This window comes from Tenrec ecaudatus, chromosome 13, assembly GCF_050624435.1.
Source record: "Tenrec ecaudatus isolate mTenEca1 chromosome 13, mTenEca1.hap1, whole genome shotgun sequence".
Taxonomy (NCBI): Eukaryota; Metazoa; Chordata; class Mammalia; order Afrosoricida; family Tenrecidae; genus Tenrec; species Tenrec ecaudatus.
The window spans coordinates 19,135,829-19,154,071 of record NC_134542.1 but is presented as its reverse complement, the minus strand read 5'-3'; the positions used below and the strand labels follow the sequence as shown (position 1 = coordinate 19,154,071).

At 57.8% G+C, this 18,243-nt stretch overlaps 1 protein-coding gene across 1 annotated transcript; it reads left to right on the top strand.

The window, feature by feature from the left end:
* Positions 1–215: 215 nt before the first annotated feature.
* Positions 216–7,420, top strand: DES (desmin). Its single transcript, XM_075528857.1, has 9 exons — positions 216–964; positions 1,799–1,859; positions 1,974–2,069; positions 2,188–2,349; positions 2,434–2,559; positions 2,917–3,137; positions 4,639–4,682; positions 6,433–6,518; positions 6,633–7,420. Exons 1-9 carry the CDS (start codon positions 381–383, stop codon positions 6,672–6,674), a joined length of 1,422 nt encoding a protein of 473 aa, XP_075384972.1. The 5' UTR covers positions 216–380; the 3' UTR covers positions 6,675–7,420.
* The last annotated feature ends 10,823 nt before the right edge of the window (positions 7,421–18,243 follow it).

Sequence of the window (18,243 nt, the reverse complement as noted above, 5' to 3'; positions counted from 1 at the left end):
ACCCCCACCCCTCACGCCAAGTTAAGGCAGGTCCTGGAGGGCTGCCAGGAGCCCCCCAGTGACGCCAGCCTGAGCTGTCCACATGAGGCCGTGGCCAGCAGGCAGGCCTGTCCACCTTCGGCCCTCCCAGTGGGTGGCTCCCCCACCCGCTGGGGTGCAGGCCGCTGAGGGGGAGCTGGCCTCCCCGCCAGCCCCGCCCTTTCCTGGCAGGACACAGAGGGATCCTGCAGCTGTCGAAGGAGGGGCCCCAGACCGGGGGCTGATGTCAGGATACAAATACAGCGGCCGGCCAGGGGCCCCGTCTCCCCTCGCCGCCACCGGCCCGCAGCAGCTCTCTCTAGCCTTCGCCCAGCCTCGCCGCCCGCCAGCCTGCCGCCACCATGAGCCAGGCCTACTCGTCCAGCCAGCGCGTGTCCTCCTCCTACCGCCGCACCTTCGGAGGGGGTGCGCCTGCCTTCTCCATGGGCTCCCCGCTAGGCTCGCCCGTCTTCCCACGCGCGGGCTTCGGCTCTAAGGGCTCCTCCAGCTCGGTGACCTCGCGCGTCTACCAGGTGTCGCGCTCGGCCGGCGGGGCTGGCGGGCTGGGCTCGCTGCGGGCCAGCCGGCTGGGCACCGCCCGCGGGCCCTCGTCCTACGGCGGGGGCGAGCTGCTGGACTTCTCGCTGGCCGACGCCGTCAACCAGGAGTTTCTGACGACGCGCACCAACGAGAAGGTGGAGCTGCAGGAGCTGAACGACCGCTTCGCCAGTTACATCGAGAAGGTGCGCTTCCTGGAGCAGCAGAACGCGGCGCTCGCCGCCGAGGTGGGCCGCCTCAAGGGCCGCGAGCCCACTCGCGTGGCCGAGATCTACGAGGAGGAGCTGCGGGAGCTGCGGCGCCAGGTGGACGTCCTCACCAACCAGCGCGCGCGCGTCGACGTCGAGCGGGACAACCTCATCGATGACCTGCAGCGCCTCAAGGCCAAGTGAGGCCCCGAGGGGCGGGGTGGGGAGGGCGAAGCTGGGCAGGCAGCGCCCACACCCACCCGGTGGTGGGGGGGTGCCCATGGGACCCTCCCCTGGGCCTTCATCCCACCAGTGAGGCCTTTTCCTGGGGAGGCCTGGGCTGGACCTGGGAGACCTGGAGCGCAGTGCCCATCACTGACGGTGCCCGCCATGCTGATGGGGGGGGGGGAACGGGCAGGGGGGAGGATGGAGAAGGGCTGGAGGAGGCAGGGCAGCTGCTGCCCTTGGAGGTGCCAGGGGGTCCCAGCAGGAGCTCTCTGACCCTCTGAGAGGGGCCCTGGGAGCCAGGCCATGTCTCATGGTGCCGTTTTAGCAGGTGCAGCCCAATAAGCTGGGGGAGGAGGGAGACAGACCGGTCAGGACTGCAGAGTTAGGATTCATGCTGGCCCAGGACAGGAAGGGACCAAGCCAGGTCTGGCCTTGGGGCCTTGCCTCTTACAAGTGGGGAGCAAACTCCTTGTAGGCCTCCCAGGTCACAAACACTCCTGAGCCAGCTGGGGCTCGGAACCAGCAACACAAGAGGTGGATAAAATAGACTGGCTTCCTAACCATGGGAAGGTCACAGACTGCTGGGGACATGGACTTCCAGGGTGTGGCTCCGGGACAGAGATTAGGCCACTCCCCCCACCCCTGGGGGGCGGTGCCTCCACCACTCCCCTTCTGAGCCTCCCTCCTGTGCCCACCAGCCAGGCCTCCTGCCTGCACCGAATCCCCTCCCTGGGGAGCCCCCAGCCTGGCCTCTCCCCTGCCTGCTTTATGCTCACAGACTCCCTGTCCTGTCTGTGCTCTGGCAGGCTGCAGGAGGAGATTCAGCTGAGAGAGGAAGCAGAGAACAACTTGGCTGCTTTCAGAGCGGTGAGCCTTCTTCACAGCGCCCCTCCGTCCCTCTCCCTCTCTGTGTGGTTCCCTCCCGCCCCCCACCCCTGCCTGGATGGACAGTGACCCCGCCCCTCTTTGGGCCCCTCCCAGGACGTGGATGCGGCCACCCTGGCTCGCATCGACCTCGAGCGCAGAATCGAGTCTCTCAACGAGGAGATCGCGTTCCTGAAGAAGGTCCATGAAGAGGTACGTTGGGCCGTGTGGGGGCGCGTGGGGGGGCGCGTGGGGGGGCGCGTGGGGGAGCAGCTGGGCAACAAGCAAGTGAGTGGGCTGGGAGGCACTGAACCCCAGCCGCCCCCTGCAGGAGATCCGCGAGCTGCAGGCCCAGCTTCAAGAGCAACAGGTCCAGGTGGAGATGGACATGTCCAAGCCAGACCTCACGGCCGCCCTCAGGGACATCCGGGCTCAGTATGAGACCATCGCGGCCAAGAACATCTCAGAGGCCGAGGAGTGGTACAAGTCGAAGGTGAGTGGCCTGGCCCATGGACGCCCCTGCCCCCTGCACGTCTTTGCTTCCTACTCAGCTCAGGGCCCCTCTCTCTGGCCGTAGGTGTCTGACCTGACCCAGGCGGCCAACAAGAACAACGACGCTCTGCGCCAGGCCAAGCAGGAGATGATGGAGTACCGACACCAGATCCAGTCCTACACATGCGAGATCGATGCCCTCAAGGGCACCGTGAGTCCCTGCCCTTGAGTCACCCCCACCCCTGTGACCTGGAGCCCACCACCACCCGCTCTGCGTCCCTGTCTCAGGTCTACAACAGGGGTTCACCCAAAGAAATGGATTCTCTTGTGGAGGGGGAACCCTAGACAGACACGCTCTTCCTCTATCCGTCTTATTCTCTGAGCTTCCACGTAAGACTTTCCTTGAGCTCAGGGCTCCCCTGGCCGGGAACGGTTTGATGACTCCTGGACCCCAGCATCTTGAGGCGTCCCCGATCCCGGGCTGCATCTCTCTCCATCCTGGGTCCTAGCGCCCTCCCCGCCGACGCCCCCATCATGGCCTACCCTTGACCTGGGCTGTCTTCCCTAGAACGATTCCCTGATGAGGCAGATGCGGGAGATGGAGGACCGCTTCGCCAGCGAGGCCAGCGGCTATCAGGACAACATCACCCGGCTGGAGGAGGAGATCCGGCACCTCAAGGATGAGATGGCCCGTCACCTGCGCGAGTACCAGGACCTGCTCAACGTCAAGATGGCCCTCGATGTGGAGATCGCCACCTACCGGAAGCTGCTGGAGGGCGAGGAGAGCCGGTGAGGGCTGCCCTCCCACCCCCACCCCGGGCCTGCCAACGACGGGCCCCTTCCTGTCCCAGGGACTCTCAGGACCCTCTCTCCAGACCCGGGAGCACATTTTGACATGAGGCCTTGCTTCACTAATAGCAGAGCAGGTGCCAGGGCCACTTGGGCAAAAAGCAGCTTAATTACCAGCTTTTATAAAAAGACAAATGTAAGTGTTCCCCATACCACCGGCATAAAAAAAAACAAACCATATTTGGCAGCCAGTAGTAAAAGATGACTGCCAGTCAAGGGAGAGATGAGAGCCGGGGAGTAGGGGAAAGGGAGGGGGCAGATAGAGACAGAGGGCGCGCAGGCAGCCCCGTCCAGCCTTAGCCGAGTACCAAGGCTCCATCCACACGGCCTTCTGGGAAAAGACACAATGACATGCTTGGCACAGCTCACCCCCAGGCACAGAGAGGAGCAGCCAACCGGAAGGGGGTACAAGGAAATTTTCTATTAGCGATGAGCTTGGTCTGGGAGAGCTAGTCACGTGGCTATAAAGAGTTATCAGAACACCAAAGGTCTGCATTTCCCTGCACGTAAATTTCACCTGCATTACAACTGCTCAGGCATTCCAAACACCTGGTGCCCATGGATAGGTACACAGCGATGCTATTGGAAGTGAAAGCACTCAGCAGACTCAGGTGCACATACAGAGATTTCCGGTCTGGGAGACCAACGTCCGTGTATGGTGCCCTTTGAAGGTGTGTTTTCTCAGCATCAGGCACCCATGAAAGGAGTCTGGTAGGCCTTGGACTGCTCTCTGCAAGGTCAGGTGTGCAAACCCACCAGCCCCTCTTTGGGAGAATGATGAGGCGGTCTGGTCCCACAAAGACTCACATCCTCAGAAACCCTGTCTAGGGTTGCTATGGATTAGAATCAGTTCGATGGCAGTGGGAGGCACCAGTAGGGAGCCTAGTGATGCCAACAGGTTGACATGATCCGATGCTTCCTAAAAGATTAGGGGTTCAAGTCTACTTAGAGGCAGCTTGGGAGAAAGGCCTGGCAATCCAATTCTGAAAAATCAGCCACCAGAGACAGCCCTACTCCGACACTCCCACAGTGTCCCTGTGGTTTGGAGTGGACTTGATGGCCACTGGGGCTTGTGGGCATTGAGGGGTCATCTGCCCCTAGAACTCACCTTCACGCGGGTGAGCCCAAGGGTCCAGGCCAGCTGTAGGGTGGGTATTTCCGTGGAGATGACCTGAAGTGTCAGGAGCAAGAGCTGGTGAGCTGGGGGGTGGGGGCAGTGGGCTTGGGGGTGCTGGCATGATGCCAGCAAGTCAGGGTTAGCTTGTGGTCCCTTTGCTGAAGGCACGGCTCCCAGGCCAGCTGGCACTGTGCCTGTAGTGAGCATGATGCGACTGGGAAGCTGAGTGCTTCCTGGGGAGACCCGGGGAGAGCCCTGATGGGTGGTCACAGAGCGAGGCGGCGGCTCGGTCACTTTCTCAGGGTTTTGTCTTGCCCCCTCCAGGATCAGCCTCCCCATCCAGACCTTCTCGGCCCTCAACTTCCGAGGTGAGTGTGTGCTAGGACCAGGAGGCTGCGCTGACTCGGAAGGAGGTCAGCTTAGGTACCACGCAAGACCAGCCAAGAGGGCACAGGGCCAAGACTGGGTCTGGGGGAGAGAATGGGGAATCTAGTGGTGGAAACTGTGGCCAGTGGAGGGATCTTATGTGATGTCTCAACTACATATAATAATAGGCAGCATGGAGAGGCAGGGGAGGGCCCTGTGTGGGGTCAAGGGTTCACGTTTGACTGCTACATTCGAGGTTGGTAGTTCAGATCTCTCCCCCCTCCCCCCCAGTCCCCCACCTGCAAGAACCGCAGAGGAAAGGCCTGGTAATCTGTCTCCATGTAGACAGATGACAGGCAAGGGAAGCCTATGGAGCAGTTCCACTCGGCACCACACGGGGTCACTGAGAGTCAGAACAGAATTGACTCCTGGGCATCCCACAGCACCAGTCATGCAGTCAGATGAGGGGCCCCGGCAGGAACGCTCCTGTGGATTTCGTTTTTGTTTCCATGTCCCCCGCCCCTTCTGGAGGCATGGACTTTAGGCAACAACCCTTGCTCTGCAGCCCAGGTTTCCTTGGGGCCTGGCAATGGGAGCATCTAGAATCACTCAGGCTGGGAGCCCCCCCACCTGCCCCCTACAGCCACTATCGGCTGGCAGGTTGCCAAGCTCCACCTCCCCTACCCCCACAGCCTGGCTGCTTGTTGAACACCTCCAGTCTGATGGAGCAAGATGTCGGAGACACGTTTTTTAAGAAATGAAGCCAACCCCTAGCGAAGCCAAACAATTAAAAGAAGGAGCTCTTCGGGCACTCAGCCACTTGTGACATTAGTAATATGCAGATCGGGTGGCTTCCCAACCCCGGAGCGCGGGGATACACATAGTAATGATACATTAGCCGAGGCAGGCTGCGGTCCTTGGCAGCCTCGCCTTTCCTCGATCAAATTTTTTATGTCTTCGATGTTCATTTGCATCAGGGGGAAAAAAGACACGCTGTGCTCCGCCGAGCCTCCCGTTCATCACGGGCTCGTTGCCTGCTAAGGAGACCCGTAAACACCCCACTCCTAACACCGGAGGCCATAATGTGACGCTCCCCGTAGAACTCAGCACCTGGCCCCTCAGCTAGTTCCTCCCAACATGGAATAAAATGGCTTCGTGCTTTTTCACGCCCAAAGCTCTGTGGCCCTGACAGGGCAGATGCCACTGTTCCCACGCTTCACCGATGGGGAATATGGGCCCAGAGGGGCCAGTGGCCGGCCATTGTCCCTTAGTTGTCTCTTTTTTTTTTTTAAGACATCAAACTGCTCCTTGTGGGTCCTAGGGGGGCTTATCTAAGATCCTCTGAAAGGCGATCTTGGGACCAAGCTCTGTGACCCCTGGGAGGCTTGGGAAGGCTGGGACCCTGGGTTCAAATTCAGCCGAGGTTCCCACGGAGCTCCGAAGAGGTGTGGAGATGTGAGTGAACCAGCCTGCACTGGAAGCAAGACCCTCTGCACCCCAGACTTGGCCCTGGTCTTCTCTCCACCCAGAGCTGGCCTTGGTCTTGGACTCTTTGGGTGGCAGTGGGCTCCAGGCCGGGCGATGGAGTCTAACTGAGGAAGTAACAAGCCCATGGTGAGGGCTGTGGGATGCCACCTGGGCCATGCAGATGATGCTCTCAATGAAGACACCTGGGCTGGGCAGACAGAGCTGTACCCCAACCCCCTCCCCCTGGGCCTCAGTCGGACTGAGTGTGTGCTGGATCTGTTTCAGAAACCAGCCCTGAGCAGAGGGGCTCCTCCGAAGTCCACACCAAGAAGACGGTGATGATTAAGACCATCGAGACCCGAGACGGGGAGGTCAGTGTCTTGTGTCTTGCCCTTACACTTTGGGGTGACGGTACAAGGTGTGTGGGGATAGGCTGGGGGCGGGTGCGGGAGGCTCCAGAGCTAGACTAGGCTTCTCACCCCCAGGTCGTCAGTGAGGCCACACAGCAGCAGCACGAGGTGCTGTGAACAGAGACTCTGCAGCCAGAGACCACCTCGGCCCTCCTCACCGCTTCAGGAAACCAGCCTCCTCCCTCCTCCGTGCCACCCCCCAGCCACGGCCCTCCCCTCACAGTCTCTGATGCCTCCTCACCCACCCTCACAGTCCCCACAGGGCACCTAGCCTGCCCCCGCCCCACCACAGGGTGTACCCCCCACCCCTCTGCTAACTCTAGCCATGGGAGTTCTGGATGCTGGAGTCGAGTGAGCCTGGCCACCCTTACTGCCTGCCCGCCCTTCAGGGTGATGGCCCTGCTCCACTTTGTGTCCTGGGCTGGGCAGGGAAGGAGCTGGAGTGAGAGGGGTGACTGCCTCCAGTCTCCCTACCTCGGAGACCTCAGGCTCTGGCCTCTGGCATGGGAGAGGGCCTCCTGAGCTGTGGGTGGGCAGCACAGGGGCAGGGTTAAACCCTGCAGACCTTCATGGGAGAGGGGCTGCCACCGTAGGAACCTGGCCGCCTGGAACCTGGCCCCTTTCCCTTCCCCCTTCCCACCCTTCTCAGGGTGGGCTTAGAAAGGGTGGGGCAAGAAGAGGGAACCCCCGAAGGTGCTGGATGTGGGAGAATGAGGTGCAGAAGGAAGGAGGGTGGTGGGATGCTGGAGAGGAGAGGAGGGGCGGAGAGTGGTCTCTGGCAGGGGGAGGGTGCCTGCAGCCCGCACCTGCCCCTCCCAGCTGCCAGGCTCTGGTCAGAAACAATAAACAGAAGCACAAGCCTAGCACGCCCCCCGCTGTTGTGACTACCCACTCCCTGGGCCTCAAGAACCACCCTGACAATGGACTGTGTGCCCCCCTCCTGCCCAGCCAGGCTGTCCCCAAGGGCTCTCATACCCTCCTGTCCCCAAAGTCCTCAAGAGGGAGTTGGGGTTTTGGCTGGGAAACCACAGACACCTGCTAGGCCCCCATTCCTGGGCTGCTCCCCTCGCACACCCTCCCATCAGCAGAGCCCAAGGACATTGCCTGATCCCCACAGATTGCCCCAGCAGCAGGGCTCCCCCACTCCTTTCCCAAAGAAGCATCCAGTCTCCATCTATCAAGCCTACCTGGTGCTCCGTCTTTGCCCAAAAGCCAGTTCTGGAGAAAATGACAACGTTGGGGAAAATGGAAAGACGTTGGTCTTTCCTGCATCAATCTATCTCGTCTCAATGCAATGTCCTCTCTGTTAACCGTGTGTGTGTGTGTGTGTGTGTGTGTGTGTGTGTGTGTGTACCCAATCCTGGTCCCCCAGGGAGGGCGATGTCGGACATGAGAGAGGGAAAAAAACCAGGGACGTCGTGGACCAGAACAGGCAGCGATCCTGGAAGACTGGGAAGAGTCGGGCAAAATTGTTCACCAAGAGGGACTATTTAAACACGAACGAAAGGAAATAGGCTCAACTGCAGATGGGACGCTAGTGCGTATTAACAGAGGCGTTTCACCTTTGAGGGGGGAAGGACAAGGTGAAGATTGGGTCCCTTCACTCTTTCCAAAAGATCAGCTCCAGAGAGCAAAGATGTCGGAAGCTTGCTGGGGCCATGACAGCTCAGCCTCCACGCGTCTCCCTCGGGCTGAAGGGGTCCTGAAGGACGTAGGGAGAGGGCAGGCCTGGCAGCTGCTGCACTTGGAGAGTCTGTAGGTGGGATGAATCTCTTGAGGTTTTCGTCTTAAGTCCTCTGCTCTGACTTTCCAGACCCTTCCCAAAGCCCTCAGCTTCTTTCCTCTGGTGTCTCAGCTCGCTTCCCTTCCTGGGACATACAGTATGGGGTCGGGGCTGCCCTACATCTTGGCTGTGTACTGCCTTCCTTCCAAGAAGCCTCCTTCTCTGGGGTACTCTTCACCTCTGCCCTGGAGGACCTGGAGGCTACATCCAAGGTCCCTGCCCTCTGTGGCCAACCCTGCAGGACCTTGTCACCCTGTAGAGAGACTGCAAAGGCCCCCCAGGAAAAATGAGACGGGAAGCAGCATTTCCAGTGTCTTCGCACTGGGCAGGGGCTTCTCTTGCCTCTGATCTTTCATCCTGCCCTTTGTAAGGTGACCAGACGTCCCGCTTTTGGCGAGATAGTCCTGATTTTTAACAAATTTTCCCGCATGCCGCGGCGTTTTTTAAAAAATCCCAATTTTTGGAAAGAATGCACGACAAGCTAGGGTGTATGGTTTTCGGCTGCCATGTGGCTATTTCGCCAGGATATGAGTTTTATCAATGGTGTCCTGCTTTACCAATGTTAAAATCTGATCACCTTGCTTTGGGGCCCATGGGGTCTGAGTTAGCATCTTTATTCAGGAGACACCTGGGTGGACTCCAGTCAGGTAGGTGTGCCTGAGTCATTTCTGAAGGCCCTGGCTCTACCTTCCCCCAGTGGGTGGAACGCACAGATCTCCTGCCATCAAGTCAATGCCAACTCATAGCAACCCTAAATGAGAGGTAGAACTGCCCGTTTGGGTTTCCAAGACTAACCGTTTACAGGAGTAGAAAGCCTCATCTTTCTCCCGAGGAGCAGTGGGTGGTTTTGAACTGCTGACCTTGCTGTTGGCAGCCCACCTGGTGTCTTTTGATGATCTCCACAAAGGATAGAAGGACACAGGGTCAGGGAAGGTTTTGTGAGGAGGGGGCAGCCCCACCTTCCATGAAAAGCTTAGGTACGGAAGGGTCACTAAGCAAGGAGGCCTGGGGACACAGTGGTGTGGCTGCGAACTGCAAGGTTGAACCCACCAGCTGCTGCTCCTGAGAAAGCTGTGGCCGTCTGTCCTGTACAGATTACAGCCTTGGGATGCCCGGGGGCAGTTCTCCTGTATCCTGCAGGGTCATGTTGAGTCAGAATGGGCTAGACCAGGCACTGGCAAACTGCGGCTCTTTCGGGACATGCATGTGGCTCTGGAGTAAAATAGAAAAAAAAATGTAAAGGATATTATTCAGATAATGGTGATTTCATTGGTTTGTTTTTTTAAAAATACCTGTATGTCTCCCGAATAATTTTTAAGTTGTTGTGAGGGACAGGATTGGCTCTTCTTTCTCAAAAGTCTGCAGGCCCCTGGGCTAGGCAGTCATGGATTTTCAGTCACTAGGCTGGGAGGGGTGGAGCATCTTTCTCAGAAGAGCCACCCTGGCATTAGAAAATCCACTGCTAAGATTTCCCCCAGGGTCTGTCTCCTTAGGAGCTGGGCTGAGGCCAGGAGTGTCGGGCAGGGGAGGTGGAGCCCCACCGAGAATGGACAAAACAAACAAAAAAGAGGCCATGAGTTCTCCCCAGTGTCACCCCTACCAAGGGCAAACTCCTCCTGCCCCCACAGGGCACTCTGGTGTCTTCTCTACCGCAAGACAGAGCATAGGGAGAGAAGGCCACTTGAAGAGTGCTGACCACTTTCCAGGCCCAGACCAGCTCTGACCCCAACGGCGGGGGGACAGCAGGGAAGCTGAGGACTCAAGGCCACTTTCTGTGTCGGTTGACCCACTCTGCCACCCTTCCACCCCCTGTCCCTCGGGGCACTTCTCCCTTTGTCCCTCCCATTCTATTTCCTCACCACGAGATTGCCCAGCACACACAGACAGCTGCCGTCATGACCACTGACGGATGGGGCACCTAGCATGCCAGCTACCCTGAGGCAGGGAGGTTGGTCTATTCTGGTCACCACTCTGCCACAGGAAGTGCCTGGTTTGAAGCCTGGCACGTGATAAAGCAGAGCAGAAGGGAAAAAACCCAAACCCTTGATTCTCTAATTGATTCTGACTCACGGTGGCCCATGAAGTTCAGCTTAGAACTTTCCACAGCCGTAAGCTTCAGGAAGTCAATCTCCAGGTCTTTATTGCTACGAGGTGGATTCGAACTGACAACCGTTTGGTTAGCAGTCGAGACCAAAGCGCATGTGCTACCGGGGATTTTGGCATGTAACAGGCGCCCCTTAAAGAATTAAACATTTTTCAATGAATGCCCACCAGGCTGCTTGGACTTACCTTTCTCTAAATGCATTATTCACGAGGGAGGGTGGAGGGCTGCCACTTCATTCATCGCTTCAGGAAACCTTTACTGAGTCACCGTGGCCCCTCAGAATGGCATGGCAGGCACTCCCCACAGCCCAGAGAGGTGGAGTGACCTGCCAAGGTCACACAGCTTGCCTAATGGCAGAGGAGGACTTGGCCCCGGGAGCCCGGATCTCTTTCCATGACACCACAGGCTTGTGATCGCAGAGCAGGCAGGCTGGCAGCGTGCACATCCGGATGGGCGCCAGGCCGCAGGGCACTGTGGGGCTTAGGCTGGGGGACAGAGGGAGCCAGGGACAGGCCAGCCCCTCTGGCTTCTGACGGTCACAGTTGGTGCTGACTGCTCCAGAAGAGGGCGCCGGGGGCTTGTGTCCTGGCCCCGAGGCCCGCATTCCCCAGAGGCACCTTAGTGAATGCCCCAGTATGGACATGGAAGCAAGAGATGTTCCAGGCTCTGCGCCAGGTCCTTTTAAATTGTTAATATTCGTTTTAATATTTAATACAATAATTTAATGCCGTCACGACGACGTAAGTTACAACATGTAATTTCTCTGCTCGAGCTTTTCTGCGATGACTTCCCATTTCGCTGGGGATAAAAGCATCGTGGCCTACAAGATAGTAGTAGGTGGCCTGGACCCATCATCCTTCCCCTCGCCCCCGCCCTGGCCTCCCCCCAGCCTCTGTGACTTTGCAGTGGTTCTGGGAGTCCCTGGGGTATAGGCCCACTTCTTCCCCAGATGCCTGCTCTGCGTGCTTCCTGCTTCTCCAGGCTGACTCAGATGTTCCCAGGAGAGTAGCCTCCATGAAAACAATTCACAAGGGCAGCCCCTCACCCCCTCCCACCCCAGGCCCTTCACCCTGCTGCATTCTTACCACCTGCCAGCAGTCTTCTATGGATCAACAGCAAGGAGGTAGGGCTGTCTTGCTTGTCTCCCTGGGACCTAGCCAAGGACCCGGCGCACAGTGGGTGCAGCACCCTCACATCAGTTTAGAATCCTCGTGACCCTACATTGTCGAGAAGGACCCTGGCCTGCACCATCCTCACAGGGTGCTTAGGTTCCAGCCCACTGTGGCAGCCGCTGCGTCCATCCATCTCCTTGAGAGTCTTCTGCTTTTTCGCGGACCCTCTAATCTACCAAGCACGGTGTCCTTCTCCAGAAACTGAGCCTCCTGGGAACCTGTCCAAAGTACCCGAGCCCCCGTCTCCTCGACCTCACTTCTAAGGAGCAGTCTGGCTGCCTCTCTTCCAGACAGGACTGCTTCCTTCTGTGGGCAGTCCACGATCTCGTTCATTTTCTTCACCAGCGTCCTAAATGACAGGCATCAATTTTCCTTCGCTTCTCCTTCTGCACTGTCTGTACGTCCCGCTTCCTTATGCACAGGAGGCGACTGGACATACCGCGGCCACCGCTTAGTCTGTCCAGTGTCGCCTTTGCTTCCTAACAGGTTAAGGAGATATTTTGTAGCAGGTTGCTCAGCACAATCTGTTGTTTGCTCTCTGGACTGCTGCTCCCTGGGCACTGACTGTGGATCCAGGTTAGAGAGGACCCTTGGCAGCTTCGATCTTTTCTCCATTTATCACGCTGTTAGCGACTGGTCAGGTTACAAGGGGTTTTGTTTTTCTTCTGTTGAGGCGTGGTCTCCATCGCAAGCTGTAGTCTTTGATCTTCATCAGTAAGGGCTTCAAGGCACAAGGTAGGAGCTGGGAAATTGTGTGGTAAATGAATGAATGAAGTCTAAGGTAGGCTATCCCCTCGCCCTTTAAAGGGAGTTGCCCAAGATCACGCAGTTCATGGATTCAACCAATCCATCCATTGGCCAACATTTACCTAGGACCTCACTGCTTTCCCAGGCAACCGTCCCCATGTTCTCAGTGGTGTCGCTCAGGAGCTTCTTCTAGAGCAGTGTTTGTATTTGCTCTTGGTGTGGCGTCAGCTTGCAATGACTTCTCCCAAATTTTCCTACTTGTTACAATTCAGTTTCTCACCAGTGGTTGACAGAGGTGGACAGGAGAAGGACAGGCCAGTGGGAAAGGAAGCAACCGCTGTGCCGGGTGCTACAGGGGAAGCAGGTTTTGGAGTCTATGCATTTCTCCTAACCCAGAGAACTGTGCATCCCAGAGAGTCAGCTTGAATCTGTGCAAACCATAAAACAACTCAACCCACCCTTTAAAGCTCTGATCCTTATGGACATAATTCAGTGGCTTCTACACACACACACACACACACACACACACGCATGCATGCATTTTGACGTCTCTGAGACGGAGAGTGAAGGGCTCAGGAGGCAAGATTAAGAGTACCCGTCTCCATCTCTGAATGACTCATGGTTTCTCCTTTGGCTCCTCTCCGCCGTCCCATGTCCTGGCCCTGGGCAGCCTCCCTCAGGGCTCAAGGTCAGATATGGGTTGTCCACCTGGACTCCAAAACGGTAAGTCTTGAAGTAGCTGTCTATTCACAGGCAGTGGTAGGAAATAAGACAGAGAGCCTGTGTCCCCTTTCCCCATCTCCCTCCAGGGTTAGAAGCTTGCATGACCTATACCATGCCAATACCATAGCTGTGAGATTAACAAGGATACAGGCTCCATCTGGTTGATTTCACCAGGTGTGATGCACTCTCTATGACTGTGCTTTTACAGTCGGGGCTCTGCAATTCAATCGGCATTCTGCAGATTCTACCCCAGTCAAGTTACACGTCCATTCCAGCCCAAAGATCTCACCTGCCAGGTGTATAGTCACAGGTGTCGTGTACTGTCCTGCTGTTTCCCCAAGTGTTGCCTCAGAGTTACAGCAAGGAAACTGCGCTTTTAACAGGTGCCATACATTACTCGGCCTCCACCTCTCCCATTTCCAGTCTGCCCTTCACACTGAGGCCACCAGGGAGGTCCTTCTGAAATGCAGCCATGACCAGGTGAAGTCTCTGCTTAACCCCCCACCCCCTACAGTGGCGCCCTCTGTCTTTAGGGTGGAGAAAAGGCAAGCAAAGCCTGCTGGCTCAGGCCTCACATCCCCTTCCATTTCTCAGACACCGCATGGTGACCTGACCAGTGTCAGACTAGGCTTTGTCACATTTTCAATGGCTGTTTTCAGGTTTGGGGTGTTGTTTTTTTTTTTAGTAGATCATCAGACCTTGCTTCCTAGTCATCTAAGACTAGAACGTCTAGCCTTTCAATCAGGGACTCCTCACCCCAACACATACATGGCAACCTCACTCATGTTCCTTGGGGTGACCTGGACATAGGAAGTCAGTCACCAGGCCTTTCTTCCGAGGTAGTGTCTCTGCATGGCTTCTACTGCCAATCTTTCCACTCCCCATGGCCAAGGGAAACTCCCATCCCCAGGACACATCATGGTCTGCTTCTCTCTGTGCCACGCTGCCTGGATGGTCCTTTTAGCCCTCCAGTCAGCCCCCCCATTTTCCACAGCTGAGTGGAGGCTGGGAGAGGTTCAGGGGTTAGCCAGCAAGAACTGGTAAGGGTGTGGCCAGCTAGAGCCTCATTCCACCTGAACCCCGACTCCTGGTCTTACCATTCACCAAGCTGTCTTCTTGTCATCAAGGCCAGGAGAGGCCCTCTGCTCCAGCCCTCTTCCCTCCAAGTGGCCTTGCCTCCCCACCTGCTGCTCTGGCTCCCCTCCCCCCCTGGCTCCCCTCCCGCCCAAGCCCACCTCCCTTAGCCTCTCCCCTGTGCTTGGGGCTTTGAGAGGGGGTGTGGGCACAGAGAAGGAGGATGGGATTGGTCTCTGGGGGTAACCCGACTCTCCAGGTGGGCTGCTGGGGAGCTGGTGTACCACAGGTGGGGGAGCGACCTGGAACAAGTTCCCAGGGGCCCATTTCACCCCCAGGGGGTGATGGGGGCTCCCAGAGGGAGGGAAGGAGGGAGCAGAGTCCAAAGTCCCCTCCTCTGCTGCCCCCTCCCTCCACTCATCGCAACCCGAGCCGGGGGGCCTAAAAATAGCCCCCGAGGCGCAATCGCCGGCCGCCCCGGTGACCTTCTGGGTGGCTGAGGCCGAAGGCGGGCAAGCGGGCGGCAGGAAGGCAGGGCGCCGGCCCCCCAGGTCTCATCTCTCTGGGCACCGTCCCCTGGTGGTTCCAGCGTCCCCTCAGCCCAGCTTGCAGAAGCCATGCAGAGAGCCCGGGGCACGAGAGGCGAGGACATTGGCACGAGGGCACCCCCCAGCCCCGGGGTGCCCCCGAAGAGGGCCAAGGTGGGGGCTAGCGGAGGGGCCCCGGCTGTCGCGCCCGGAGCGCCGGTCTTCCTGCGGCCCCTGAGGGACACGGCGGTGCTGGCGGGCAGCGACCTGCGGCTGCGGGTGGTGGTGAGCGGGACACCCGAGCCCAGCCTCAGCTGGTTCCGGGACGGGCAGCTCCTGCCCCCGCCGGCCCCGGAGCCCAGCTGTCTGTGGCTGCGCAGCTGCGGGCCGCGGGCCGCCGGCGTGTACCGCTGCAGGGCCCAGAACGCACGGGGCGAGGCCTCCTGCCAGGCTGTGGTCACGGTGCTGGAGGTCAGAGGTAATGGCCAGGAGGAGGGGGCACAGCTGGGGATGGGATGGTGGTGGTAGGGGTGGGAGACTGGAGGAGCGTTGTGTGGGCAGTTGGGGGGGGGGGGGCGGCGTCCTGCCTTTTTCCAGGTGCCCTGACCCACAAGTGCAGACCAAGAAACAGTGCAGGCAAGGGGAGTCAGGTGGATAGCTCCCTAGGCAAGGGTTAGAGGTCATGGCCAGCAAAGCCCCACCCCATCGGACCTTCCTGGGAAGTCCAATGTGGACACCCAAAGTTCCCCAAAGTGGTCTTCTTCAGCTCCAGTACTTTAAACCAGAAACTGCAGCTGGTTTCCCATGGCCAGGCTGGGGGCGGGGGTGGGGGCCTGGGTCCAAGTCCCCTGTGAGACTGTCACAGGGGCATGGTGGCTGTGGCCCCCCGCGAGGCCTGCGGGAAGAGGGTCCAGGAGGAGGAACCGGCCTTGTCTGGAACCTTGTGTTTGAGAAAAGGCAGCCCCACACGCCCGGATGGGGCGCAGCGTGCACGGCGGGCTGTAGAGGGGTCTGGAGCAGGCGGTGGTGGGATAAGTGGAGGAGGGCCAGGCTGGATGCGGTGGGTGTGGGAAGCCTATGGACCATGTCTACTGGAGCTCTCCCTCAGGTGTTTGAGGGCCGGGGTGCAGAAGGGGGCAGAGGTAAAGGCTCATGCACAGGTGCAGTGATGGTCTCAGGAGAAAAAGGAAAGGCAGAGCCGGGGCCTTGTAGAAATGGGTGAAGGCCCAGGCCGCTTCCCCTTGGATCTCTTTCTGAGGCTTCTTTTTTTACCCCCCACCCTGCCTTTTTACATCATCCAAGGGGTCCCTTTCTAGACCAGAGAGAGAGCTTGGAGGAACAGAAGTCCGGGGCAGTGGCTCAATTCTCCAGTACCCTGGAAGGGAAATTCCAAAAGTGGAGGGCTTGCACAAGCAGCAGTGCACGCTCTCACGGGATAGGAGGCTTGTTAGGTGTTGTCCAGGTTTTGTCAACCCATAGCAACCCTATCGTCCGACAGAATGAAATCACGCCCCGCCCTGTGCCATCCTCACCATTGTTTCGATGTGGGACCCCATGGCCGCAGTCACAAAGTCAATCCTCCTCTTTCTATCGCTTCCCCTCTACTTCACCAAGCATGATGCCCTTCTCCAGGGACTCCAAACCAAAGACACCAAACTCGCTGCCCTTGAGTCAATCCAGACTCCTAACTACCCTATTCACAACCATCGAGTAGTGATTTGGTAGTGTAGTGGGCTACAACCTGAGCTGCTAACTGCAAGGTCGGCGGTTCAAACCCACCAGTCCTTCTGTAGAAGAAAGATGAGGCTGTCTGCTCTGATAAATAAAGTCTTGGAAAACCAAAGGGGCAGTTACATTCTGTCCTATAGGGTTGCTCATAGTGACCCTATAGGGTAGAGTAGAACTGCCCCTTTGAGTTTCCGACACTATACTTTTTTTCCCTTGCAGGAGCAGAAAGCCTCACCTTTCTCCCACAGTGCAGTTGGGGGATTTGAACTGTTGATGTATTGGCTAGCAGCTCAACACATAACCCACTCCACCACTAAGGCTCCTTTTCTCAAAGGACTGGTTCCTTCTGATTCAAGAGGCTGGAAGTCCAAATTCAGGGTACCAGCTCTAGCAAAAGATCTTTGTGTCCTTTCAACAACTGTGGGCCTGGCGTCCTTGAAGATTTCCATGTGTCTTGGCATCAATCTCCCCCTGGGTCTAGGAGCATCTCAGTTTAGGGAGCATGGGTTTAAAGCACCTGCTCTGCTCCTGGCTCTTCTTTCTTGGTGGTAGTCAGGTCCCTGCTTTCAGCTCACCTTTCTCTCGGCTTCTCTTTTGTAAGAGACAAGGTGATGCAGGTAGGGGTCACCCCAGGGAAACTTGTCGCACCTCGCCACATCAGGTCGGAGATGTAGCCTCAGTAAGGGTGCTGTCGCGGCCCACCCTCATCTCCTTACAACAGATTGGTTGAGCACATCAAGTTACCGCGTGGGGACCGATGCCATCATCACAGAACCACCAGACCACAGAGAGTCATGGCCCAGCCAGGCTGACACAGATCTGGGGGGGACGCTGTTCAATCCATGGCAGGCTGTCAGCGGCAGTTGAAGGAGCCTGCTGGTACGGTGGCTGAGTGCTTGGTTTCGAATGGAGGAGGTTAGTGGGTTAACCCCCACCCCCCTAGCTGCTCTGCAGGAGAAAGATCTACCATCTGCTCCCATAAAGACATACAGCTCTTAAGCCCCTAGGAGACGTCCTTGTATGGGTCACTTTGAGCCGGAACTGACTCATTGACAATGGGTTTGACTAGTAGTTAAGGGACAGTTGGGAGCTGCCGAAGATCTAAGGGGACCATCAAGTCTGTCCTGGACATTTTCAAGTCACCCACAAAAGCCTCCCCAGATAGCTGTTCAGGTTGAACAGGGCCCTTGAGGTGTAACTCCTGGAGCCTGGGCACAGAGGGGAACACCATGGCAGCTGGAGGGGAAAGGAGCCCCACCCCACCCCCACCCGGGTGCAGCGGCTGAGGAGGACCCAGGTCTTCCCCTGGTTGCCTTCCTTTCTTCCCTTAGCCCACCTTGCCCACCTCCTAAAATCTTCCATGAGACCTGGGCCAGGGCAGACAGGTGGGGCAGATTGACTTCTCCAGGCTCCCCGGCCTGGGGGCAGGGTCCTGGATGGAGTAGCTCTAGCAGAGGCCTGATCTGAGAAAGAAGTAGCCTGTGGGGGAATCTTGGCTCTGAACCTCTCAGGAAAAAGGCTGGCCATTTGAGTCCACTCAGAGACACTGGGTAAAAAGGTCAGGAGAACTGCTACCCTCCAAACCCACCATTGAAAAAGCATATGGGACTGAAGTCCAGGTGAGCCCCCTCGGCGTTGCCAGGAGTCTGCATTGACGCCATAGCAACTGGTACTGGTAGCCCTGGGCCCGAGATGAAGGAGGCTGGAAATAGAGTGTAAATCTAAGGACTCACAAAACAAACTCACTGCCATTGAGCTGATTCCCACTCATCGCGACACCGTAGGACAGGGTAGAACCACCCTGTGCGTTTCTGAGACTGCCCCTCGT